General features: G+C 45.8%; 1 protein-coding gene across 1 annotated transcript in view; it reads right to left on the reverse strand.

Moving 5' to 3' along the window:
- The window catches only part of ATAD2B (ATPase family AAA domain containing 2B), a 4,508,062-nt gene that overhangs the window by 2,864,702 nt on the left and 1,615,370 nt on the right, over positions 1–27,990 (reverse strand). The window contains exon 13 of the mRNA XM_044063554.1: positions 3,469–3,584. Coding sequence (XP_043919489.1) covers positions 3,469–3,584 — 116 coding nt within the window. The remainder of the gene's footprint in view (positions 1–3,468; positions 3,585–27,990) is intronic.

Here is a 27,990-nt window from a genome sequence, read left to right on the forward strand (position 1 = left end):
GTGCCTGCACAGCGGCTCCGGACCCATCCAAGATAGACACATCCGCAGGTTTCACAGCTGAAGCATCTCGTGGCACACCGGATTCCGAATGGGTCTCAGTAGAGGCCTGCAACTCAGAAGTAGTGGGTATCAGGGGCTGTGAAAGCACCTCACTGAGTACCGGCGAACTGGCGACTGGCTTAGGAGAAGCATCGTCGGCAGCTTTGGATCTCGGTGGCCTGTCTCTGCCTTTATCTTTGCGTTTTTTCAGAATCTTGGTAGTCGGATGGCTAACTGACATTTCTGGATAATTAAACTGAGAACCGAAATATTTAGAGGCAAAAATATACAGACAACGGATAGTGTGCTGATTAAATAAAGCACAAAGCCGACAGCAAGGTACGTCGTGGTCAGGGCCTAGGCAATGAATACAGTACGAATTAAAATTTTTGTGAGGTATTTGCTTTCCACAAGTAATGCAATTATTAACTTTTACTGACATCGGTAAGGAGCAAGAAAAAGTTTCCCCAACGGGGTACTTAGCTTTAGTTGAAGACTTCAGTTCTGAAACTCAAAAACGAAAATTTCAGGAGTTGGCCAACTGGCACTTGCAAACTGCTTCTGCTTCGGGCACCGCATGGCAAGAAAGACTGATGTAATGGCGTCAGCTGCATGTTTTATACCCCTGACAACCTGACGTTATGGAAGGAGGGACAGCAACCAACGCAGGACCCAAGACTTTGTTAATCAGGCCGACTGAGGGCTACTGCAAGCAGATAACCCAAATGTAATGACTGCAACAGTGAAACACTAAGAACATCCTGCCACCAGTGTGGCACCTCCATTGCATTGGCAATATGCAACATGAATGAGTTCACAACAGATAAGGTAGTCAACTGAGGGGCCACAGAACTCTGGGCTTCCCTCCACACTGATCCTTGTTAATGAGATAGAAAGTTCTTCAAGTAAGTCCCTTTGCAGTCTCATGAAGTGGGCTACATAATTCAACAAACGTATGGCAAAGGCTGAAGCACACACCCACTTCCCCAGTCTGTCCGTCACCCTACACTGTCTGTTAAGTGGATGAACAGATCAACTTTCTCTTAGGCAAGTTCCTTTTCTATTGGTGGTGCCATAATTTTATCTGGTCTATTGGGGGTGGGTTTGATTGAGACAGGTTCCTTCCACCAAATTAAATTCACCAATTTGTTGGGAGGGGGTTACCCAGGAGTTAGACAGGCCAGTCCTGTAAATCTCCAGGTATACAGACTCTTCCGGAGATGGGTTGTGAGCAAGCCAAACACCCTTTTGTTACAGGAGTTCTAGGATATCTGCAAAGGAGATGTCTTCAGGTCCTTCAAAGTCAGCATCAGTGTTGAGAGAGACTTCTGGTGAGTACAGTATTTCCTCTTACATTGCCTCTTCCTAGGAACTTCCTCAGTGGGGTGGTCTGGAGAAATATCAGAAGAGGTGGAGATCCCAGACTGGGTAGACTGGAAGCTCTGGGTTGGCTGTTCCATAGGTGTAGAACAGTGAGGATCATGTGACAAGGTCAGGAGTAGACCCAAGGGGGGGCCCACCTGATATGTGGACACAGAGAAGACCCTTCTTCACTACCTCAAAGGCTTACCTCCCCTGGGAGGAGACCAACAGAGCAGACAGCTGAAGTCCCTGGTTTGCTGGCTCCCCCTTCCCCACTGGCTGTCCACCCAAGGAGGAAGCCAGAACTGAGCTATCAAGCACAAAAGCTCTGAGAGGAAGAGAAAGCTTTGAAAATCTCAAAGTCGATCTAACCCCCCTGGAACTGATGCGAAAGCTTTGGATTCAAGAGCCGTCTGGATCCAAACGTATCAGAGCCAATGAGCTCAGTCACTGTTGGATCCAAAGACACCAGTCTTCTTGGATCTGAGACAGATGGGCCTGGAGCACTTGGATCTGTCAACTCAGAAGCCTCAGGTTGAGTTAGAGGAGTAGATGATGCTGGAGGGAGTCCCTGACCCGATGGGGTCGGAAACATAAGGGCACCCTTCTGAAGTTTCTCCTTGACTAGTTCTCTTACCATCCTAGCCACATCTGCCTCTGTAAGACTCCTAGTAGAGCGAGAGGACGCAATCAATGCAGGCCTAGAGTGCCTCTCAAGAAAGGAAGTGGGCACCCTAGATGGAACTGGGTCTTAAAACAGCAAATTAGCAATCAGAAGAAGGGGCTTTGGACTGGAGGTCTTAGGATCCAGAGCAGTCATACTCTTCAGGTCTGGTGACAAGTTCTGGTAGATAAGACAGCTTGGATGCCACTGGAGATGTTGGATCCGACCTCGGCACTTTCTTTTTTTGGCTCTGACGAAGAAGGAACTTTGGCTGATCTGGACCATTTGGAATGGTCTCTATGCTTAGAGGTCAAAAGTTGAGCTCCAGCAATAGCCTGTATAATATATATAAAAAAAAAAAAAAAGATAAGAGCAACAGCCCTTTCAGGATCAGTGTATTCTTACACTTTGTGAAGGCCCAAGGATTAAAGGCCTCTGAAATGTCACATTGCTGGTTGAGGTGATCCAGTCCCAAGCAGTAGATGCACAAAGAATGCCTGCATGAAAAGGGCATTTTGTGTCCACATTACTTGCACTTCTTGAATCATTCTCTAGACATGTCCAGGAAATAGACTGTATTCTACAAGTAGAATGCAACTCTCACACATGCCCCAGACAGACAATAAAGGGATAAAGATAGTTGTAGTAGAAATTGTGTGCGTGTGTGTATAGAAAAGGAAAGAGTGTAGGGAAAATAACGATGGTAATTAGGAGGACCAAAAAAAAAAAAGGTCGTAGGAGAATAACAGGAGAGTTTACACTAAAAAAAGGAGTAAATGAGAGGAAAAAAGGTATAATCTAAAAAAATTATTTATCACCCAAAGAACGTTTGAGGGCTATCGGCAACCATGTCTCTGTGAAAGTGGCAAACGAGATCTGAGGTGAGAGGGGATCAGAACTTTGCGGGGAGGGAAGAGCTCAAGAATTTGTAGGACTTCCGCGAGCTGTATTAACGGCCAAGTCAGATCCAAGACACATATGCTGAGGATGAATGAAAACTGACATCAGATTTTCTGCTTTCCTCTTCTCCAGCTCATCTCCACTCCCTGCCCTCCATCTTAGATACAGTGGTCACCAGCAACAGCCCTCTGGTGCTTTCTAGTGATCACCACACAAAGAGCCCTGGAAAGAGTAGGGGAATATCTCCAATGCCCTGCCCATATTTCCCATACTAGCATACACTCTTCCCCTGAAAGAGGCCACTAGACTATTGGGACTAATCCGATCAAGAAAGTATTATACAGGAAACAGCATTCAACAGAGTTCTCTACCCAATGAAGATTTGAGAGTCAGTAGCCTTTAACAAGTGCACATCCAGAAGTAAACTTGTACATTTAGTAATTAAACAACACTTAGTCCCACTCTCTCTCTCTAGCTGACAGCCACAGCACTAAGTAACCTACCTTGGTGGTTGAATTTTAAATCGTTCAAATACTTCTGGATAAAGAAGTGGAAACACAACCATCTCCTTCAATGCACGAATATGATGACTTAGTCCACCTATGCCGTCAAACCGAACCTACAACAAACAAACAAGTTTGACAAGCTTAAATAAACAGAGATTTGAAATCTGCATTTTGTTTCATGCCTGTGCAATCTAAATAATTCATTCCATTTACCTGTTCACTACTGGGAGAAACTTATCTGCTACGAGACACATTTGTAATTTCTATCTGCTCTAAAGTCTCTCTCTCTCTCAAAATATTACTTAATCTATCAAATATTTATTTCCAGGTAAAACTAACGATCATTTACTTCGACAAATTCCAAACAGGTGTAAGCACCCATACTACATTACTTTTCTCTTTTTAACAGCCCTTGAAAAAACTACTGTTGTGTAAGAAAGGAGTAAACACAACAATATATGCAATGTACATGCATATAAACAAATACCGGGAAGACTCCCCATTGGGAGCTATTAGGAGGGTAACCCTAGAATTACACATCTACAAGGAGGGATCCAATCCTGACTGCAGATGTGCTATCCGGTTGGGACATCTACAGGTACAAGGGGTACAATGTACTACTATGTCCTTTCATCTATGATCTGCAGTCCTATGAATGAGTGAATACCATGCAGGTTCCAACAGGAGGATATGGGAGTAGATAGATTATAAAGAGGTAAAAGATCCCTTGCAGCACAGCAACCCTGCTGGGATCTAGAATAAAGAATAAAATTATAATGCTTGGGCTGCAGTAAATAGGAGTATGTTTAGAGGTCGCCTCAAGCTGCCCCTTGGTTGCCACTAGTTGCCGTAAATCGGCATCTGGCTTTGGTAGTGGCTCTGTGAGAATATAGGTCCTTGTTGGATGGGTGGTTTAATATGGAAAGGTAAAAATCCGTAATGCAATTTCCTTGTATAGGTAGCATTGTCTGTTTGGAAATAACCTATCTTTCCTGTTATAGGCATACATAAAGTTGGTCAGAGGATCTGAATTTTTTTCTAAGATTCCAAATTCTTTCCGTGTATGTCTATGTACATCCAAGGTACCTCTCATTGGATTGCCTCTGTTAAACGTATGTAGTTGTGGGTTGGTGATGAATTCTCTGGTTTAAAGATACTCTTTAAACCACCTTCTGCATCCTCTGTTAGAGGCATGGGTTGTAGGGATCTATCTTAAATGGAAAGATTAGGAAGGGTTCATTTGCCATTAAGGCCTGTAGTAAGGAAACCCTCAAGAAAACCCTCCTTTGCCAGTAGGATTGCAGTAGGTTCAAACAGGTGTTGGTGGTCTGGTGTTGCTGCATCCGTTTAAGAGTTAAAAGGGTCCTTTTCTAGGTTTTTTTTGCAAGTCCCAAGGTAGTGATGGAGGTTTCCTGGTTTTAAAAGGGAGGTTAACCACAGAGACTGGCAGAGCAAAGGGTCTTGAAAAAACTGGAGGATAAGCCTTGGAGAGGATCAATAAGGTATGCATGTAGAAATTGCCTGGAGGAGTGGGACGAGCCTGAAGCAAGAAGTTTTTATGTTGAAGTTTGAAATGTTAGATGCCAGTGTTTTGATTAGAGCATCCTCTTCGGTAGAGTCTTGACAAACCTTCGGTATTTTCCAGACAAAGTCTTTCTTGTTGAAGGGTCCTCTTCAAGAATCTTGTTGACTGTCCTTTGGTCTTTGTTCTGGATTTCTTGCTAGGGTTGGGTTCCATGCAGTCAGTTGCATGTCTTTAGTGCTTCGTGAAGATGCTGATGCATGTTCTGAGTTAACATCATTGGGCACATGGGGTATTAACCCTGTACCAGATACTCCATGCCAGTCAGTAGTGGTCCAGTTCACATCCATGGCCAGTTTGGTTGTATCAGGATTATCCTTGGGCGTTAGATTATGATTGGGCGTAGTTCCTTGTGGCCAGTTGGAAGAGGGCGAAATCATCCTTGGGAGATCTTCCAAGTATGCTGGTGATCCCTTGTGTGCGAAGGAGAGTGAGGGTCCTTGTGCAGTGTTTTTGGAGTGTCCTTCTGAGGGTGGGTTGAATTTCCATAGATGTGGTTTTGGAGATTTGTTTGAGATAGTCTTGAAAGATGTCGGGTGCAGCTTCCATTAGGTAGGCATCAGTGGTTAGTAATTCTATGTTTGAGTGAGTATTTCCTCCGTTCTGCTTAGTATGTCCTGTAACCAGTAGTTGCAGCTGAGTGCCAACATCTATTGCCTGTAGGGTTGAGTGCATAGCTGTATGAATGCATGCTAGCTCCAAGGTCATTCTGCATAATGGTGTGAGCTGGTGATCCCTCCTTAATGAGTGCTGGATGAATTTGTGGAATGGTTCCAACTTGTCATTTGGCCCTCTTTGAGGAATGGTTTGAACTTTGAGGAATGCAGTTTACTGCTTGAGCATCTGTCCAACATCCTTGCGCATTTGTCCAGCATGTCTGTGCCCCATTGATACTTTGTCGTGATGTGCATGTCCCATGCAAGGTTGGTTCTTCTCTGCTCTGGGAAGGGCAGGCCTGGGTTGGACTTGGAGGAAGGCCCACCCATGGAACTCCTGCGTTTGGCATGGAATTAGTGGGAACCTGTGTCTAGACCATGTCTTGGTTGGGTAAATTTCTTCTTTAGGTATCTGTGTAGTTTCCTCATATTCTTAAGGGCAAACTAAGAGTTTCCTATGCATGATGCTGCCCAGCCCAAGGCTTTAGAAATCATTCTTGCTGTGCTTGTTCATGTTATTTAGTGCCAAAAAGCGGAACTGTTTTCTTTTTTGTTTGCCAAAGTCAGAGATGCCATTTGTTTTACTGTGTCAATTCCAGGAATAGAATGTCTTTGTTTCCATTTGTTGTAGCCTTGACTTTTGTAAATTGACTTGTATCCCCAGTCCTTTTTTAAATTATAAATGTGTCTTTGTAAATGTGTTGTCTAAATGACCCTTTTGTCCCAGGCAGTGTCAAATTTAGGTATTTGTAACTTTAGCATTCCTGTAAGTGCCAATGGATATTACTGATGCCTTGAATTTTGTGAAGATACTCACAGAGCATGGGATATGCAAGGCATTTGCTGTGCTCTGATGGTCTCTGAAATAAGAAGAAATCCTGAGGTATGGTGAAAGTGCTGGTCGAAGATAAGGAAGAGATCTAGAGGCCTCCTTGAGATCTAGAGTTACCAGCAAGACTCCAGGTTCAGCATCAGTAGAGAGTTGCTGCCCAGGTCAACATTTTGATGTATGGGACAATGATAATTATATTTAAGGTGGACCTTTCATTTTTTGGTACTCAACTTTTAGTATTTGTTTGGAACCCTTTCCTTTCTGGAGTTTTCTTGGAACTCTTGTTCTGCTGTGTTTGCTTTTTCCACTGCTCTCATGTCTGCTCACTTTGTTATCTTTGTTTAGAGTTTCTGTTTTGTGGAGGAGGGCTTTTGGTTTGGAATTTTTTGGTGGTCCTGGATGGAAGTTTTTCTTTTGGGAGGTAAAAAGTGTTTGTAGTAGTCCATGTCTTTTTGTTATGTAGTAACTTTCCTTTGAAAATTAGTAGCCAGTTGGAGTAGCTTAGTCCTAACTTGTTCCCTGGTAGGCCGGTTAGGGTTGTCCTGGTGTGGTGGCGGGTGGCTAGTCTAAGTGGCTGTGGGTCCTCTGCTCTGTTCCTACCTTGTGCACCTCCTGCCTCTGTAGGCACCTCCTCACCGCCTCTTTCTGGAGCACCTCCTCTGGATTGGTTTCTTGAAATTGGAAAAATTCAGGAAACCACCAATTTTGGCAGGTGGAGTTCCTGCTAAACCTTTTGAGGCCACAGTTTCCTGCTCTTTTTTTGTTTGAACAGATTTTCTTCTTTAACCCTCTTTCTTTTTAACCCTTTTCTTCCATGTACCAAACACCTGCTGGCAGGGTGTGGGGCATCAACTTGTCTTAGCTGTACTTGATCGGTTAAAATCACTTTGCCATAGCCATGCATGCCTTCTTATGCCCTTTGATCTAATGCCTTCTTCTAGTGTGCCCTCCGTGCATGCAGCCAACAAACCTCCAGTGCATCATAGCCATTTAACCAGGAATAATAACTAAATACATGTTATTTGTTACCAGATTCAATATTTATTAGTTAACAGTTGATCAGCTAGTTAGTTTATTATTGTATCGATCACTCAACTGACAGTGCTTGGTCTGAGCTGAAAGCTGAAGTGAGACCTTACCTTTCTTAGCATCTGGGTAGTGACCTTGCTTCCCTTTCAGACTTTATAGGGTTTTAACTGTGAAGAGCTTTCAGAAGGAGGACTGTGGGATATAGGGTCTTAGCCTGCTGGGTGGGGCCTTGTAAAGGTTTCTGGAGTCTGGTGGCACCCTGTAAAATGGGCAGAGTTTAAAGGGGGCCTGGGTAAGAAGGGTCTGGGGAGGCAACACTGGGGAAAGCATCATCCACTTGAGAGCATCATATTGACATCATCCTAAACAGGACAGCTAGGGCCTGTGCAGAAAAGTCCTAAGAAAAGTCTAAGTAAGTCTTGGTCCTGTAAAATTCTGAAAAACTGTTGTGGCATTTGCTGCCATTCTGGGCAAGGGCATGCCTTCTGAAAGGGAAGCTCTTGGGGTGGATTTCAGCTGGACATAGCTGGATTCTTGGGCTGGGAGCCTCAGGGAAATCACTCATGTCTGTCTCATCAGCAGACTGGTCATCTGACACATGCTCAGGAGGCTCTCTGGCTGGAAGGCTCTCTGGGCTCTGAGAAGGCCCTGGGTGGGGAGTCTGGTGAGCTCTGATTCCCTGTGAATTTGAGATTAAGAAGAGTTAATTAATTAAATCTTCTGGCCTAGATGAGGGTTTGGTAGAGGGCCTGGGGTTACACTGCCCTGCTTACAGGCCCTTCTTGGCCCTAATGAACGCATGGCAGCCCATCTGGATGCAGCACTGAGGTCCTGGGGACCAGAGGGATGGGTAGGGGTGCTGGGGGGATAAGTCAACCAAAATGAGTGAATTAGTGCAATAAAATTTCTGATTCAATTTTGTAGCAGGGCCTCAGTGTTGTAGTTACTTTGAGGCTGTTCTTACAGCAGGCAGTGCGAAACCGGGGTTTGCAAGGACACGTTTGCCGTGGTTTCGGCGAAACCGAAACCGAATCGCCCCCTTTTATCTTTGTCTTTATCTTTGCGTTTTTGTCGGAGGATCCACGCGGAAATGTCTGCAAAATCGGTACAAAAATCAGCACCGAAACTCCGACTCCAGGCGCGTTCCAGCGTGCCCTGGTTAAGAAGGAACCAGGCCGAACAGGCGTACGAACAGGCTGCTAGGCTAAACAAGGGAGGTGACAAAGCTGTGGAAATCTTTAAATTATATTTTTCCCACAGGTTAAACAATTGTTAACTTTTCTGACAGGCAAGCTAAGAAAAGGTCGAGGTAAAGAACTAGCTTAGAAGTAGGGATATTAGTAGAAAGTAAGTAATGTAATCTCTGGATCCGACCCGGCGAACCGCGACAGCTTGAAGCCACTTGGCGGCAAAGAAGAAGAAATGGCGTCGGCTGATCTGATGGCACTAAGACCAGCAACCAACAGATCGTCGGGTGGAGTGCGACATCCGGCGAGGCGGACCGGGACTTTGGAATCCGGCCGACTGGCTGGCTGCAGCACAGGGACCCAACACTTGTTTATGACTGCAGATGCATCCATGAAGGACGTCTTACCATAACCTTAGATGTCCTTCTCTTCTCTATTCATGACATCTGGGAGTTTGCCTCTGGTGAACTCTCGTACGTCCGGACGTTATACAAAAGTTAAATGCTACTGTTAGGGTGCGCATGATGTCCTGCACCTCTCTCGGACGCTGGCCGTAAACGGACATCTGGTATAAAGCGGACATCAGCACGCACCTTTCTCAGAACTGAATGTAATGGGAATTAGCAACTATGGAGTGAGTACTCCAGGAAACAGGAATCAGGCAAGTGAGAGGGGGAAGACTGGGTGGGAAACTATACAGCAGCATAGAGAAGAGAAGGACATCTAAGGTTATGGTAAGTTCTTACACAACAGTACTATGTCCTTCTATTCATATGCTGCTGTACTCATGACATCAGGGATAGTGCAAAAGCTCCTGTCCTAATGAAGGGGTGGTGGATCAGAAGCACTTTCCACAAATCCATGAAGGATGGCTCTGGTAAATCCTGCCCTGGCTCTAGAGACCATATCCGGTTTGTAGTATCTAGTGAATGTGTGGACTGAGGACCAAGTAGCTGCTTTTGAGGATAGCAGCCATGTCCAACCCTTTAAGGAACGCCCTTGAAGAGGGCATTGCATTGGTGGAGTGTGCCCTTACTGGGGCTGGTAGTGACCTACCATGGTTAGTGTAACAGAAAGAAATGGGTTTAGATATCCAAGAGGATATTGTTTGCTTGGAAACAGGTTGACCCAGGACTCTTGAATGGTAAAGAGCCTGTCAGACTTGCGGAAGGATTTGTTTTTGGCCAAATAGTACATGAGGTGTCTGTGTACTTCCAGGGACTGAAGTATCCTCTCTGGCTGCCTGGTTCTATGGAGAGAGGAAAAAATTGGCAGACTGATGGTCTGGTTTAGGGACAGCTCCTTGACCACTTTAGGCATGAATGTAGGGTTAGCACGCAAACATACCCCGTCGTTGTGGAAGCCCGTAAAGGGGGGTTGCCATAAGGGCCTGGAGTTCCAATACCCTTCTGGCTGAGGTGATGGCCACCAAGAGTATAGTCTTCCAAGTGGAGCATTGGAGGGTGCAGTCTTTGGTTCAAAGGGTGGCAGTGTCAACTTTTCTAGGACAAAGTTTAGATCTCAAGGAGGTGCAATGGGCTTCCTTGTGGGCCTGAGATATAGTGCCCCCCCTCAAAGAGTTTGACTTCTAACCTAGATGCCAAGGGTGGTATCACTGGCAAGCATGCGGAGATGGCAGACAGGTGAATTTTAATGGAACAATATAACAGTCCAGACTTCATAAGGTCACACAGATAGGACAAGACCACTGGGGGCACTGCCATCAGTGGTTGCAAGCTGTTTTTCTGACATCATAAGAAAAATCTCTTCCACTTTGACAAGTAAGATTTTCTAGTAGTTTGTTTTCTGGCCTCCTGCAGAACCTGGATCATGTCCTCTGTGTATTGGTGTCTGAAGGGAATCAATGCCCGATCACCCACAAAGTGAAGTTCAGTGTGGACAGTTGGGGGTGTATAGTGTGTTCCCTTGTCCTGTGTGAGCAGATCTATTAGGTGGAGTAACTTGTGGCGATTGCCCTTGGCTAGGTGAAATAGTAGGGGAAACCAATACTGCCTTGGCCAATAGGGAATCATCAGCAAGATATGAGGCTGGTCCTTCAGAATTTTCAGCAGGACTCTCTGAATGAGACAGAAGCGGGGAATGCATAAGTGTACATCCCCTTCCCAGAGACTCAGACAGTGTCCAACTTCCAAGCCTCTGGTTGTGGAGCCCTAGAGCAAAAGGTTGGGAGCTGTTTGTTCATGGGGGAGGCAGAGATCCACATTCGGAATACGCCATCGATGGACCTAGTCCAGAAACACTTCCCTGTTCAGCATCCATTCGTGAGACAGGGTGATGGTCCTGTTTAATGAATCTGCCATCACATTGTTTGCGGAGGGGATATATACTGCTGGGAGAAGGATGTTTCTCAAGGGCAATTTCCCAAGACTGCAGTGCTAGTCTGCACAGGAGGTAGGACTTTGCTGCCCCCCCCCCGTCTGTTGATGTACCACAGAACAGTGGTAACGTCAGGGTGCCTGGTAGAAGTTGACCCTTTACAATTTCCAAGACCAATATCAAGGCTATCATTTCCTTGATAGTGATGTGATCTTTTTTTTGAGTGGGAGTCCGTGTAATACTGATGTGATCTTTTTGTTGAGTGGGGGTTCATGCATTCCTCACTCTCCATTTTCTTAATGTTGCACCCTAGCCTGTGTCTGAAGCATCTGTAAAGAGGTCTTGGTTGGGGGATGAGGGCTGTAGGGGCAGACCAGGATTTGACTGAATCTGGGAGATCCACCACCTCAGTTCCCTGCTCAGGCGTGGAAGCATCGGGATCATGGACTCTAGTGGATGTAGGTGTTTCCAAACAGTTCTCAGATACCACTGGAACTTCCTCATGTGTAGCCTTGCCTGGGGAACCACGGGGATAGTGGAGGCCATGAATCCTAGAATTCTGAGGAATTCCCAGGTTGAGATGGTTTTGACAGGGAGGATCTATTCGAAGAAGGATGAGAGTATCAGAATTTTTTCTGGTGGTAGGCAAGCCATCATTTCCCTTGTCAAAATCCAACATCCTAGGAACACATGATCTTGAGAGGGAATCATACAGGATTTTTTGTGATTTATGGTAAATCCCAGACATGTTAGGAGGGAGATGGTGAACTGCAGGTGTTCCAAGCCCATGGAAATTGATGTAGCCTGGAGAAGGATGTCGTCCAGATAGGGAAAAAGTTGTATTTCCTTTGTCCTGGCGAATGTCATGACTTGAGCCAAGCATTTTGTGAATACTCTTAGGACTGTAGAGAGACCAAAGGGTAAAGCACAGAACTGACAGTGTGCAGAATTTGAGAAGTGGAGGAACTTTCTGAAAAGTGGGTGAATAGGAATGTGCAAGTAGGTATCCTTTATATACAAAAAACAAGTAATCTCCGTGGTATCCCCAAAGTCTCAAAACAACCCATTAAAATGTAGTGGGTCCAAAAACAAAACAGTGCAAGAAACGTCTCTGTGTGGAAGACTTTCAGTCCATATAATTCTAGTTAATCACTGTATATTAATCAGATCAGACAATAGTAAGTAGAAATAGTGAATCTAAACTCAAGTCAAAACAAAATAAAAAGTAATAATAGAAAATATATAATTGTACAGCATTACTAAGTATTCGAAAGTATTCGAAAGTAATCCAAGCAAGGCAGGCATTCTGTTTCCAGTCGAAAATCCTTTAAGTACACAGACAAGCGATCCAAGTAAAACAAAAATAGAGTAATAATTTCCTCACAAGCTTTCTAAATATATATATATATATATATATATATATATATACACATACACTTTTTATCAGGCATGGGAGTAGTTTATTGTGTTGTAAAATAAAGTGTTATTGGTACACATGTTAAATTCACATCCCTTCCCCCATCAGTGTGACATTCGAGCTGGTCCTGCCCTACTTAGTAGCTGCCATAATAATATATAACCCTTATGTACTTTAAATAAAATTTATAATGATGTGGTACCTCTTTTATTTAACCAAATTATTAAGTAGATTATTAAGTCTGTGATTTTATCCAAGACAATACACTACATGGCTGGAAATACATCAACCTTAGTTCATTTGGCAATCAAAAAATATATGTAAATATATACATATACATTTTGCATGTAAAAATCAATTTCTATTTTCATAACCTATTGTTAAAGATCGCTTTCGTCCTTCTAGACTTCTTCAGGTCTGTGTACAAGAACCCTAAAAACCTATGTAATTGTATAATTAGTTAGTATTGTTATTATACATCATTTTGAATAAAGTGGAAAAAAGAACCAGAAAAAATGTATGTATGATGGAAACAAAATATACACTTAAATTTCAACTGATTTAAAATGGTATTTAAAGCCAATTTGTAGAATAAAATAAAATAAAATACAATTAGTCATGTAAACAATATGGCAATTTTCTAAGTTCCAGTGCACTTTTAATTGAACAGTAGTAGTTTAGTCCAGGCTTCCTAAAAGAGTTCAGCTTTAATTGTCACATGAAAACCAGTGCATGAGGTGACTGTAACACTAAAAAAGTAATTTACAGGGCACAGTGCAATGAATGTGATGCATTCTATGTGGGCAAGACTGTAAATAAACTCAAGCGTAGGATTTCATGTCATCTGTCAAAAATCCGCTCTGGATGTAAAATTAATGCACTAGCCAAACACCTTTCTTTTCATAAAAGACACATAGGTTTTAAGTTCCAGATCCTGGATCGCATAGACATGGGTGATCTTGAAGGAGACATCCCGAAAATTCTGGAGAAACATGAACTCATGTGGCAATTAAAGCTGAACTCTCTTAGGAAGCCTGGACTAAACTACTACTGTTGAATTAAAAGTGCACTGGAACTTAGAAAATTGACACATTGTTTACATGACTAATTGTATTTTATTTTATTCTACAAATTGGTTTTAAATACCATTTTAAATCAGTTGAAATTTAAGTGTATATATTGTTTCCATCATCATACATACATTTTTTCTTATTTTTATTTTTTTTCTGGTTCTTTTTTCCACTTTATTCAAAATGACATGTAATAATAAGAAGTTATGTACTTACCATAACGTTCCATGTTAGTTGCCTTCTTCTCATCTTCTTTCTTGCTGGATGGGTTCGGAGCCGAACCTCGGCTCCGACTCGGCCGAATACTAAAGCTCGAGAGCTATTTTTACCGGCTCAAGGCTATCCTATGTCCCATAATGCTAAGTGAAATATACCCAGATCTCATTTGATAGCTAACACTATGGACAGACATGTCCCACCACTAGAAAGAGACAAAAATGAGAGCTATGTAGAAATATAAACCCTACAGCCTGCCTGTCACCAGTGGTACCAAAGGGGAGGAAGAGCCTAGTTGAAGGTATAAATCCTGGTGACAAGGAAAAAACTCACCCAATACTCTAGGTCTTTCCAGGCTCGGGGGATGGAGGGTGGGACGCAAGAAAGAAGGCAAGAAGAAGACAACTAACATGGAACATTATGGTAAGTACATAACTTCTTAATGTTAAGTTGTCAATCTCGCCTTCATTCTTGCTGGATGGGACAGCGTCCCTAGCACCTTAGTCCCTGGTGGCTCAGTGGAACAGACTCTTGAGTACAGTGGAACCAAAATCAGCCCTATTTCTGGAGGCAATATCCAGTTTGTAATGAGAGATGAAGGTATGAGGAGAGGCCCATGTGGCCACTGCACAAATAGAGTCCCATAGGTAATCTCGCCTGAAAAGCAGCTTAGGAAGCTAATGCTCTAGTTGAATGAGCTCTAGGCTTGGTAGGGAGCTCCTTATGCCTCAATTGATAGGTCAAAGAGATAAGAGAGGTTAACCATCTTGACAAGGTCACTTTAGAAACCGGAAGGCCCTGCTTCCCTTCGGCGTAAGACAAGAAGAGTTGGTCTGATTTTCTTGTTGGCTTGGTTCTATCCAGATAGAAACGGAGTTGCCTATGGACATCCAAGCAATGTAATTTTCTCTCAGCTCTATCAGTGTAATTTGGAAAGAAAACTGGGAGATCAATGGTCTGATTCAGATTTTTTTCTGAGAGTACCTTAGGTAAAAAGGATGGATTTGTCCTAAGAAAGTACAGTTTTGTACCTACCATAAATGTAGATGTCCGAACTGGATAGCATCTGCAGTCATAACAACTGGGTTGTCCTGTCGTCAGGCAGCCCTTCGGTCGGCCGGATTCCAAAGTCCGGGTCCGGCTTCGGCTGATGTCGCACTTCACCCGACGTCATCTCTGCTGGTCTTCGGGTATAAAGGCATCAGCCGACGCCATTTTCTTCAGTGTTTCTTGCCCCAGATGCCAGTTGCCCTCTTGGAAGGCTAAATTTTGGGTAAAAATGCCAATGTTTCCCAAAGGATAGAAGGCAAACACAAAACATAAGCATGTATGTACATATATACAAACAAATACACCATAAGAGACTCCCCCCCACCAGCTAGCTATTAGGAGGGTAAATACCCTAGGAGTACCACAGAGGGGAAGGAGGGAGGATAATCCTGAGTGCAGATGCTATCCAGTTCGGACATCTACATTTATGGTAGGTACAAAACTGTACTATGTCCTTCATGGATGCATCTGCAGTCATAACAACTGGGTAGAATACCATAGCCAACTAGGGGAGGAGGAAGAATAGATTATGGTGTGGTTAGGATCCTTTGCAGTACAGCAGTGGCAAACCCTGCTCGGGATCTGGAATACAGAGGTAAATTATAATGCTTGGCAAATGTATGCACGGAGGTCCAAGTAGCCGCCTCAATAATGTCCTTGGTTGCCACTCCTCGTAAGAAGGCTGTGGTAGTGGCTGTTGCTCTTGTAGAATGAGGTCGTATGTTCTGTGGAATTGGTTTTCCATGGAAGGAGTAACAGAATTGTATGCAATTTCCTATCCATTTGGAGATTGTCTGTTTGGAAATTGCTTTTCCTTCCTTCCTGTTGCATAGGCTACAAAAAGCTGGTCAGTTTTTCTGTTACATTTTGTTCTGTCCAGGTAGTAGCGTAGCTGTCTGTGTACATCCAAGGTATGCAGCATTCTTTCCCCTCTGTTTTGTGGGTTGGGGAAGAAGGTAGGTAGGTGGATTGCCTGGTTTAGGGACACTCTGGATACCACCTTAGGCATAAATGTAGGATTAGTCCTCATGGACACTCTGTCTTGGTGGAAGATTAGGAAGGGTTGTACTGCCATTAGGGCCTGAAGTTCAGAAACCCTCCTTGCTGAGGTTATTGCCAGTAGGAAAGCAGTTTTCCATGAAAGATGCTGTAGGTCTGCTGTTGCTGCTGGTTCAAAAGGTGCGAGTGTCAACTTTTCTAGCACAAAGTTCAAATCCCAAGCTGGCAGTGGTGGTTTCCTAGGAGGTTTTACATTCTTGATCCCTCTGAGGAACTGCCTGAGTAGAGGATGTGAGAAGATAGGTGGATCAAAGCTGTATTCTGCTGAAATAGCTGATGCATGTATCTTGATGGAGGAATAGGACAGGCCTGTATGTAGAAGCTCTGCCAAGTACTCCAGAATGTTAGCCATATCTATTATTCAACACATCCTTCCCTCTTTCAGCACTCCAAATGACAAACCTTTTCCATTTCCCTGCATAGTTCCTTCTTGTTGAAGGTCTGTGGGCTTCAAGGATAATGTCTTTAACCCTTTGGGAGAGATCTGGAATAGTTGCTGCTATGTGATGTGCCATGCAGTCAGCTGCAACGTTTTTAGGTTTGGATGCATGATGCTGTAGTTGTTCTGAGTTAACATCAAAGGCATCAGGGGTATTGACCACATTTTGTCCCGAGACATGCTCCTCAGCAATGGGTACCAGTGTTGTCTTGGCCAGTTTGGAGCTATCAGGATTATCCTTGGACGTTCCTCCTTGATTTTTAGTAATACCTTGTGTATCAAGGGAAGAGGTGGGAATGCATATGCTGTCAGGCCTTTCCAGCTGAAGGAGAGCGAATCCACTTTCGATGCAAGTGGATGGAATGTCCTTGTGCAGAATTTTTTGAGCTGGTGGTTGAGAGGGGAAGCGAATAGATCTATCTGTGGCATTCCCCATTTCTTTGCGATGGTCTTGAAGATGTCCGGGTGTAGCATCCATTCGTGAGCATCCGAGGTGGTTCTGCTTAACATGTCTGCTAGAGTGTTCTCCTTTCCCGGTACAAACATTGCCTGTAACTGGATGTTGTAGCTGAGTTCCAGGTTCCAAAGGTCCAAAGTCATTCTGCATAGGGGGTATGAATGAGTGCCTCCCTGTTTGTTGATGTACCACAAGACTGTGGTGTTGTCTGTCCTTATCATCAAATGGCCTTCTTTGAGGAATGGTCTGAATTTTTGGATTTCCAGTTTTACTGCCAGCATTTCTTTTAGGTTGATGTGCAGGTGAAGTTGGTCCTGCGTCCACAATCCTTGCACGCATTTGTCCAGCATGTGAGCCCCCCATCCTAGGTCTGAGGCGTCTGTTGTGATGGTTTGGCTTGCTTGATATTTGTGAAAGGGTAAGCCTGGGTTTGACTGGCATGCTTGAGCCCACCATAGGAACTCCTGTTTTAGGCATGGAATTAGTGGAATTTCTGTTTCTAGGCTGTGCCTGTGTTGGGACCATAAAATCTTTAGGTACCACTGTAGTTTTCTCATATGCAGTCTGGCATGTGGAACCAAGATTATGCATGATGCCATGAAGCCCAAGGCCTGCAGAACTTTTCTTGCTGTTAGCTTGCTGTGGTTTGTTAGTGCCAAGAAGTAAAGAGGGAGATCTTTTGTTTTTCTGCAGTTAGGAATGCCATTTGTTTTACTGTGTCCAATTCAGCCAAGAATGTCCTTGTTTGGGATGGAATCAGCCTTGATTTTTGCAAATTGACTGTGTATCCCAGTGCTTGTAGCAAGTAAATGACCCTTTGTAAATCTGTTGTCAGCTTGCTTTTGTTGTCCCCTTGTAGCAGGCAGTCGTCCAGGTATGGATAAATTTGGATTCCTGTAGTCTGCAGTGGGCGATTACTGATGCCAGGCATTTTGTGAATACTCTGGGCGCAGTAGATAAGCCAAAGGGCAATGCTGAGAATTGATAGTGCTCTGATCCTGCAAGAAATCTGAGGTATCTTCTGCAAATTGGTCGAATGGGGACGTGCAGGTATGCCTCCTTGAGATCTACAGTTACCAGCCAACACTCCTTGCCCAGCATGGGAAGAAGTTGCTGTAGGGTCAGCATCTTGAATTTTGGGACAATGATGTATGTGTTTAAGGTGGACAGATCGAGAATAGGTCTCCAACTTTGTTCCTTTCTTGGAACTAGGAATAGTCTGGAGTAGAATCCTTTGCCTTGTTCTGTTATTGGTACTCTTTCCACAGCTCTCATCTTTGTTAATTGCATTATCTGCTGTAGAGCTTCTGTTTTATGATTTGGAGGTAGATTGGCCATTCCTCTGTTGACTGGTATAGTGTGGAAGTGGAAGCGGTAACCTTGGTCTATGGTTTGCAAAATCCACTTGTCTTTTGTGATATAGTGCCAGTTCTTTGAAAATAAGGTTAATTTTCCGCCTAAGGGTGCTGCTATTTGTTCCCTGGTAGGCGGAGTTAGAATCAAGTCACTGTGATTGCCCTGTTGTAGTGGTAGTGGCTGTGCCTGTGGCTCTGTTATTACCTTGCCACTGTCGTCCTCTGTAGGCACCCCCTCTGGATTGATTTCTGCCTCTGGAGCGTCTATTCCTGCCCCTTTGGGATCTTGTGGAGTCAGGAAAGGACCAATTTTTGGCAGGCCAGTTCCTGCTAAACCTTGGGGGACTGAACCTGCAAGAAATCTTTAACAGTTTGTACAGATTTTGCCTTTTCTTCCATTTTCTTCATTACCTGCTGGGCAGGTGTACCAAACAAACTGGTCTTATCCATAGGAGCATCTAATAACTTAGCTTTAACATGATCCGGTAAAACTTGTTCCTTCAGCCATGCATGTCTTCTTATCACTGTGCCAGTCATGGCTGATCTAAATGAAGCCTCCAGTGCATCATAGCCACATTTTAAGGAATGGTTACTAACCTGTTGTATGTTATTTACCATTTCTAATAGATTTTTCTTATCTATAGAGTCATCAGAGGATAACTTTTTAGTTAACTGATCAAGCATAAACTCTTGGTATTGTATCATGTGAAACTGACAGTTTAAAGCTCTAGCTGAGAGAGTAGCAGAGGTGTAAACCTTTTGCCCCATCTGTCTAAAGACCTGGCTTCCCTTTCAGAAGGAATAGGGTTTTTTGCTGTGGTTGAGGCTACTGCCTTAGGGCCCTGGGATATAGTTTCGGGATCTGCAAGAGGGGCCTTGTATAGGTGATGATGAGTGTCTGGCACCCTGTAAAATCTATCTGGTTTGGCAGGTGCTGGAGGTAAAGAATCTGGTGCAGTGCAAACATCATTAAATGCATTGTCCACAACAGAGAGGACAGGAGGTATAGCTAAGGGCCTGTGTTGTGGTAGGTGCAGAAAAGTCCTAAGTCTTTTTCTGGAGTCTGAAAAATCCTGTTCCTGCCATTGGAAATGTTCTGTCATGGCATGTAAGGTTTCCCCAAAGGAGAATTCTTCTGGTGGGGAAGCAGCTGGAATGGATTCTTCAGCATCTGAGTCCTCAAAATTGGAGAAAGGAGCCTCTGGCTGGTCTGTAATATCTGAGTCTTCTGCAGAATCATCAGAGGACACAGGCTCGAGGGGCTCTGCTCTAGGTCTCTTTTCTGGGGGCTGAGAGGCCCTGTCTGGGTGAGGTTGAGATCCCCTAATTAAGGATATTAAATCATCTGCCAGAGTAAGCATTTGTGAACTAGAAGTGGGCCTGGTTGAGGGGGGTTTAACAGGCACTGACTTAGTAGATTTGGCTGCTTTAGCCCTGGCGAAGGCCTTAATAGACATGGCTGCAGGAGGCCTAGCAGCACCACGTGCTGGGGTAGAGACATCCAAAGGGATGGTGTCTGATAAGTCACTAGTAACCACTGTAGTAGGTAAAATTTCTGAGGCCGATTCAAGTAAGGTAACCGGAACCTCAGTAGTAGTCATTGATTCGGCTGTACTCTGATCAGTTTTCGGTTTCGCCGAAACCGAGACACTCGCGGTTTGCTTAACCATGGTTTCGGCCGAAACCGCGGACCGCGAGTGTCGGTCTTTTTCTTTGCGTTTTTTAATAATTTGGGTAGTCTGAGGATCCGACGGCATAATGTACGCAAATTCAGAGCCGAAAAACTGTTCGGCAAACTCCAACCGACGTCTAAGCGTTCGTCGGTTGAAAGAAGCACAGGCCGAACAGGCTGCTACGTCGTGGTCTGGGCCTAAACAAGGCAAACAGTAAGAGTGGAAATCTTTATGAGGTATTTGTTTCCCACAAGTTAAACAGTTATTGACTTTTTCTGACATCGGCTGAGGCAAGAAAGAGTCCCCAACGGGGTACTTAGCTTTTAGAAGTCTTCGAAGGAGTATTCGGTAGTAGTAATCTCTGGATCTGACCGACCGGCACTTGCGAACAGCTTCTGCTTGGCGCCGCGCAAGAAAGACTGAAGAAAATGGCGTCGGCTGATGCCTTTATACCCGAAGACCAGCAGAGATGACGTCGGGTGAAGTGCGACATCAGCCGAAGCCGGACCCGGACTTTGGAATCCGGCCGACCGAAGGGCTGCCTGACGACAGGACAACCCAGTTGTTATGACTGCAGATGCATCCATGAAGGACATCCACTCTATCTTTGTGAAAAACAAGATAAGGGGGGCGCACAGAAAGTGCTTGTAGTTCAGAAACCTTTCTGGCTGAGGTAATAGCTACGAAGAAAAGTGTTTTCCATGACAGCAGTTTTAGCGAGCAGGAGGCAGCAGGCGCAAAAGGAGGTAGAATTAAAGACGACAGTACCAAATTTAGATCCCACGGTGGAGGAGGGTCTTTGACTGGGGGCCTAAGTAACAGGGTACCCTTCAGAAAAGCTTTTCAGAGCTTGTGAGACATAACACTAGACTCTGACAAGCCAACATGGAAATTTGCAATAGCCGCCAACTGGACTTTGATAGTGGCTGAAGAGGAACCTTTTTGAAAGAGTTCCACTAGAAAATCTAGAACTGTTTGGACAGGGGCAGTAAAGGGATCAACTTGGTTCCTTTCTGCCCAAATAGAGAAATGTTTCCATTTACTTGCGTAAGTACATCTGGTGTTAGACTTGTGAGAGGCAAGGATAATCTGACGTACTGACGGGGAGATTAAGGGAAGTCTAGCTAAGGTTGGAAGTGGAGCAACCAAGCTGCGAGGTTGAGAGATGACAGGGATTGGTGCAGCCTGCCCGACTGATGGGTCAGGAGGTCTGGTACAGGGTCCAGATGCCAGGGCTGCTCCAGTAGATGACATTGTAGGAACGGAAACCAGACTTGTCGAGGCCAGTAAGGGGCAATGAGGATCATCCTGGATCTCAAGGCAGTTGCTTTCTGGACTAAAAGAGTGATTAAGGGAAAGGGGGGGATGCATAAAGGAGACCCATGGGCCAATTGTGGACTAGAGCGTCTCTGGGAGAGAGGCCCGGAAGAGGGTGAAGAAGTCTTGACACTTGCTGTTTTGAGGGGTTGCGAAAAGGTCGCAGCAAGGCTGCCCCCACTTTCTGAAGATTTGGTCCGCTACTAGTTGGTTGAGACCACTCGTAGGGCATGAGAATGTCCCTGCTCAGCCTGTCTGCTATGACATTGGACTTCCCGGGAATGTGTTTTGCTACCAGAAAACACTGAGAAGAGATCGCCCATTGCCACAGTCTGAGCACTTCCTGATAGAGGGTAGGACCTGGTTCCGCCCTGTTTGTTGATGTACCATACTACAGACATATTGTCTGTTTGTATTGCAATTGTTCCAGTGGGAAGAGAGTCCTGGATAGCCTGCAACGCCAACAGGACCGCTTTCATCTCCAGGACATTGATGTGCAAGTGGCACTCGAAGGGTTGCCATGTGCCCTGGACTGTCCTGCCCTGAAAATGCCCCCCCCCAACCCAATCAGGGAGGCATCCGTTGTCACAGTGGCAACCGGAGGAGGGAGAACAACCGGTCTGCTTTGAAGCACCTGGGGTGAGCCCATCCACCACGATAGGTGTCGTTTGCAAGACTGAGTGATGAGAATCCTGTGTGACATGGGAAGCTGCTGAAAGGACCACTGGGAAAAAAGCATCCACTGTAGTATCCGCATATGAAAACGAGCTATGGGGGAGCAAGGCGATTGTTGCAGCCATCAGACCAAGCATTTACAGTAAAAACCTGGCTTGGACCCTGTCCTCTTGTAGCAGGACTTGGACATGACTGAGAATGTCGCATACTCTTTGCGTAGGAAGTTTTGCTGACAACTCTACCGTGTTTAACACTGCGCCTATGAAGGTAATATGCTGACAAGGCGACAAAGCAGATTTTTTGAAATTTAGAGAGATGCCTAGCGCTTTGCAGGTTTGTACAGCGTAATCCCTGGCTTGAAGAAGCGGATGCCTGGTGGTGGCGGCAGTAAAGAGCCAGTCGTCTAAATATGGAAACACCTGGAATCCTCGACGTCGCAAGTGAGCCGCAACCACTGCCATGCATTTGGTAAACACCCTGGGGGCTGTGGTGAGGCCAAAGGGCAGGGCTCTAAATTGGTAGTGACTGGCACCCAGCCGGAAGTGGACAAACCTCCTGTAGCGCCTGTTCATTTTGCTATGATAGTACGCATCCTGAAGGTCTATAGAGCACATCAAATTGTCCTGACCCAGAAAGGGAAGAATGGACTGTAGCGTGACCATCCGGAATTTTGTTCTTTGAACCGATTTGTTTAGTCTGCTGAGATCCAAAATAGGTCTCCAGTCCCCTGTCTTTTTTGGTACCAAAAAGAATTTGGAGTAGATTCCGGATCCTTGTTGGTCTGCCGAGACTGGCTGGATGGCTCTTCTTAAAAGCAGCTTTGAAACTTCTAGTGCTGCTTGGTCTCTCAGACCAGGTGGAACGTCTGGAAGAGGCCCTTTTGGTTGATGTGGGGTGTGGATAAATGGGATTTTGTAACCCTCGGATATGACTGACCATACCAATCTGTCCTGTGTAAGGGAGAACCAGGCTTCTGGGTACAGCGAAAGTCTTCCCCCGACTGCCTCCGAAGGTAGACAGTCGGGCAGCTCCTCAGGGGTGCTGAAAGGGTTTGTCAGAGAAAGATTCTCTGCTACCCTGATTCTGCGGACCCCCCCTGCCCCTAGGGCGGCATCTGTTATTGTTCCCTCCTCTGCCTCTAGAGGGAAGCTCACCACGTGCATCCGGCAAAACTCCCTGAGGTTTGCGGAACCACATTTTCCAACCCTTTTGACCCTTAGGATATGGTCTAGAAGGGGCGGAAAAACGGACTCCCACGGCAGAGAGAGTCTTGCCTTCTTGTTCGCACCTTGTTAAGGTGTCCTTCACTTGAGGTCCAAAAAGAGCAGAACCATCAAAGGGGGTGTTAGTGAATGACGCCTTGAAGGGGTCAGCAAAATTGTAGAGCTGCATCCAGGCGTGTCTCCTTAGAGCAACACCCGTACCTGCGGCTCTACTCGCTCCATCAGCTGCATAAGAGATGAGCCGCATGGAAGAGTTGACTATAGAGTTCAGGGTCCCTAGCTGGGAGTTGATCTTGGCCTGAGACCCTGCAGCTGTTGGGTCCTGCAACGTTTCACCCAGTTCCTTGAGAAGGTCCCTCTGAAGTCGGGTGAAATGGCGTAAGTAATTCAGCGACCGCATAGCAAAGGTCGCTGAGGAAAACATCCGCTTGCCATACCTATCCATCGTCCTAGATCCCTTATTAGGAGGATGGACAGGTACTGAAGGGTCGGCCAACTCCTTCTTAGTGGCTGCCGCCACCACCATGGCATCCACGGGAACACCCTTGGAAAGAAACTGCTCATCAGTGGGAGCAGTAATAAATTTAGTGGGCCTCCAGGGAGTTGGTTCCATAGTATCGGGAGCCGTCCACGCCTTCCGAGCCACTACCTCCATAAGTGGGTCGAAAGGCAGGGACACCCAGGAAGTGGAAGGGCGAGAACCGAAGGCATCCAAGTACACCGACTTGGCCTCGGAAGGGTTAAGGGCAGACCAGTTCCCCCTCTGTTTGAGGATCTCTAAGATGTCTGAAAAGGAGACGTCCTCAGAGGGGGACCTTGGGGACCCTTCTGAATTATCCAGGTTGGTGTCAGAAGTCACTGACTCAGGAGAGTCAACATTGTTTCCTCTTACATGTCCTCTTCCGAGGGGGCTCTCCCGCAGGGTCAGGGGAGGCCTCGGAAGAGGAAGAAAGGCCCAATGGGGCAGCCTGGAACATCGGTTCTCCTCGCATAGGGTCAGGAGGGTAGGCAGGGGCCGAAGCAGGCACGGTGGAGGGAGGGGCTGAAGAGGCCGACCGTGGTGCCGGTATAGGAGCCAGCACGCTCCTCATCACCTCAAAAGTGCCCCTGTCAGGCAGAGAAGAAGGACCCAACTCCTAAGAGATGGGCACTCTCCCCGGCACCGAGAGGGACAGCTCCGAGGCAGATGTCAGGGCCGAACTCACCTACGCCGAAGCTCTGAGAGGGACAGCGGGGTCAGACAAGGGTCCGATGCCACTCGCCCCCTCGGAGCAGACGAGGGAGTCTCAGAGCCCGGATCCCTCCAAGGATGGAGCCAGGGACGGGATCTGAGCTGACTAAGGAACCAACAGGGGTATCGGTTCCGACACCCCCACAGTACTCACCTTGACGACCTCCGGCTCCGAACTCAGCATGGTAGTCGGAGGAAGAACTTGAGCGGGTGTAGGGGTAGCCCCCGTCTGTTGAGACGGGCTATGTAGCAACTGGGCCAGTGCCTGCGACTTTAAAAGCCGGCTGACTACCCTCTCGAGGTCATGGTCCGAAAGCCTGGAAGACCTAGAGGAATGAGATCTATGGCTCCGCTCCGACAAGAGTGGAGACTTCGGAGCTGATCTAACCGACTCGAGAGACGGAGACCTAGAGCGCTTTCTGCTCGGGGACGGCTCCAACACTAAAGTCGGAGCCGACTGAAGTCTAGATGCCTTGGTTCCGGCCAGAACAGACGAGGCAGCAAGAGCACCGCTTGGTGCCGGCTCCGAACATGGAGCAGACGATTTGGCGGGCTTTGAAAGTTTCCCAGCCATAGTCTTAGCCGGGGAATCTTCAGGCTTTAACAAGCCTCTAAGTATAAGTTTGTTTCTGCGCTCCTGCAGGACTCTAAGGCTAAAAGCATGGCAGATGGAACACGAGTCCTGCAGGTGCAGAGGGCCCAAACAATACACACAAGAAGTGTGACCATCTGTCAGAGACATCTTCTGACAGCACGAGTCACACTTCTTGAAACCCTATACCTTAGTATCCTTAGACGTACTGTACAAAAAACAACACACAATCCCCTAAACTATGATAACAATTTACTATAAAAAAGGGAACTACCACTAAGTAGGAGGACAGAATTCCACACACACACACACACACACACACACACACACACACACACGGGAAAACTGTACTACAAGGGGAGGGTCAGAGGCCCAACCACCTTAAGGGTGGAAAAAAGGGGGAAAATAGCAACTAAAGGGGAGGGAAGACTAGTCGCTAACTATATTGATACTAAATGAACAAACAAGGATAAAAAACTGACTAAAAACTACCTCAAAAGTTATTAATAAAAATATACGACCTGGAGCCGGTGAAAAACACAACCTCGTAGCTAAGCGGCAAACAAGATCTGGGTATATTTCGCCCAGCATTAAGGAACATAGGATAGCCTTGAGCCGGTAAAAATAGCTCTCGAGCTTTAGTATTCAGCCGAGTCGGAGCCGAGGTTCGGCTCCGAACCCATCCAGCAAGAATGAAGGCGAGATTGACAACTTAACATCAATACTAACTAATCATACAATTATATAGGTTTTTAGGGTTCTTGTACACAGACCTGAAGTCTAGAAGAAAGCGATCTTTGTTAAAATGAAGTTATGTACTCACCATAACGTTCCATCTGAGTAGGTACTTCATTTGTCTGCAACCTGTGGGTATCGGATCCAAGCTGGCAGCTTTACTAGCTAAAAGATCCGAGCTCCTAGCTCCTCCCCTTACCCATAATCCCCTGCTACATACTCCCTTTCGCCAGATCGAGTTTGCCTATACTAACAACCAAGACTCTCGACCAAGGACCATAACCTACTGCCGATCTGCATGAACAATGTCATTCATAGTCAGGAAGCACGATACTGGATAGAGGGCATGGGGGGGGGGGGGTCGGTTGCAGACAAATGAAGTACCTACTCAGATGGAACATTATGGTGAGTACATAACTTCTTTATCTGAAGTAGTTACTTCATTTGTTCTGCAACCTGTGGGACAGAGTCCCCAGCTACCTAAAAAAAAACCCTGGGAGGTCCTCAAGAAAGGATATTCCGGAGCACCGCGGAGCCAAAGGAAGCCCTACACCTGGATATCATATCCAATTTATAATGATAAATTAATTTATGAGAAGAGGACCAAGTAGCTGCTGAACATGGATCATCCAGAGGAACTCTGGACCAAAACGCTGCAGAAGTAGCAATGGAATGAGTTGAATGGGCATGGACTCCGGAAGGAGCAGGTTTCCCTGAGGCTAAATAAGCATGGATGATGCATTGCGAAATCCAGTTTGCTAAAGTAACTTTGGTAATAGCCTTAACGAAGGATGGTTTGGCAAAGGGCACAAACAATTGATCAGACCTGCGAGTAACCTTCGTCCTGTGCAAGTAAAAGCGCAGTTGTCTATGTACGTCCAATTTGTGTAATTTATATTCCCCTTTGTTCTGGAAGTTGGGAAAAAAACACTGGTAAATTAATCGACTGATTAATATTTGATTCAGAGGCCACTTTGGGCAGAAAGGAGGGGTTAGTCCTGAGAGACACTCTATCCTTATGAAAAATTACATAAGGGGGTCTCCTGCAAAGCGCTTGAAGTTCTGAAACCCTACTGGCTGACGTAATAGCGATCAGAAAGGCTGTTTTCCAGGATAAAAATTTTAATTGAACCGAAGCAGCCGGTTCGAAGGGTGGACTCATTAATGCCTGCAGAACCAATGTCAGATCCCATGGTGGAACCGCAGTCTTAACTGGCGGCTTCAACGGAAAAATTCCTTTCAAAAACGTTTTGCATAATTTTGCGGAAGCTAACAATCCCAGCTCATCTCCTATGTGAAAATGAGAGATGGCTGCCAAGTGTACTTTAACTGTAGATGCACTGGCTCCTTGATGAAAAATATGTGACAAGAATTCAAGAACAGTCGGGATAGGGACGGTAAAAGGATCCAAACCCTTGTCTCTAGCCCAAATGGAAAAACACTTCCACTTACTACTGTAAATTTTTCTGGTAGTAGGTTTGTGCGCTGCTACCAGAATGGTTTTCACTGGTGAGGAGATACCAGGAGTCCTTGCCATCAGTGGAACTGGATCAACCAAGCCGCGAGCTTGAGGTTTTCCAGGTTTGGGGGTTGCAATCCTGCAGGATGCGAAATCAGATCAGGGATGGGATCCAAGGAGGAGCTACACTGTGAGACCGCAGATAAGGGGAACCAGATCTCGCGAGGCCAGAATGGGGCTATGAGGATAACCTTGCTCCCCAACTGACGTGCTTTCTGTAGGAATTTCGTCATGAGAGGAAGAGGGGGGTAAGCATAGAGGAGACCGGGTGGCCAAGCGTGAACCAGAACACTCCGGGGCTCTCCCCTGGTGTGGGAATTAGAGCTAAATACTCTCTGCACTTCGTGTTTGACGGAGAAGCAAAAAGATCACAGCAAGGTCAACCTCATTTGAGGAAAATCTGTTTTGCTACTGACGGGTTCAGAGACCACTCGTAAGGTGTGAGGATCAAGCGACTGAGCTTCTCCGCAAGAACGTTGGACCATCCCGGAATGTGCGTTGCTATCAGAAAACGGTTGGTGGATATCGCCCATTCCCAAACTCTCATGCCCTCCCGACAAAGGGGATAAGATCTGGTCCCTCCCTGCTTGTTTATGTACCAGACTACCGCCATGTTGTCTGTCTGTATTGCAACAGTCCCCAGGGGAAGAAGGTCATGAAGAGCTTGCAACGCTAGAAGCACCGCCCTCATCTCCAGGACACTGATATGCAGAGCGGTCTCTAAGGGAGTCCACGTGCCTTGGACGGTTCTGCCCATAGAATGCCCCCCCCACCCGAGGCGAGACGCGTCCGTGGTCAACGTGGCTTGGGGTTGAGGCATCACAAAGGTTCTCCCTTCCCGCAGCTCCCGTGAGCGAAGCCACCAGAG

This window comes from Protopterus annectens, chromosome 2.part1, assembly GCF_019279795.1.
Source record: "Protopterus annectens isolate FY-2018-M chromosome 2.part1, PAN1.0, whole genome shotgun sequence".
Lineage (NCBI taxonomy): Eukaryota > Metazoa > Chordata > Ceratodontiformes > Protopteridae > Protopterus > Protopterus annectens.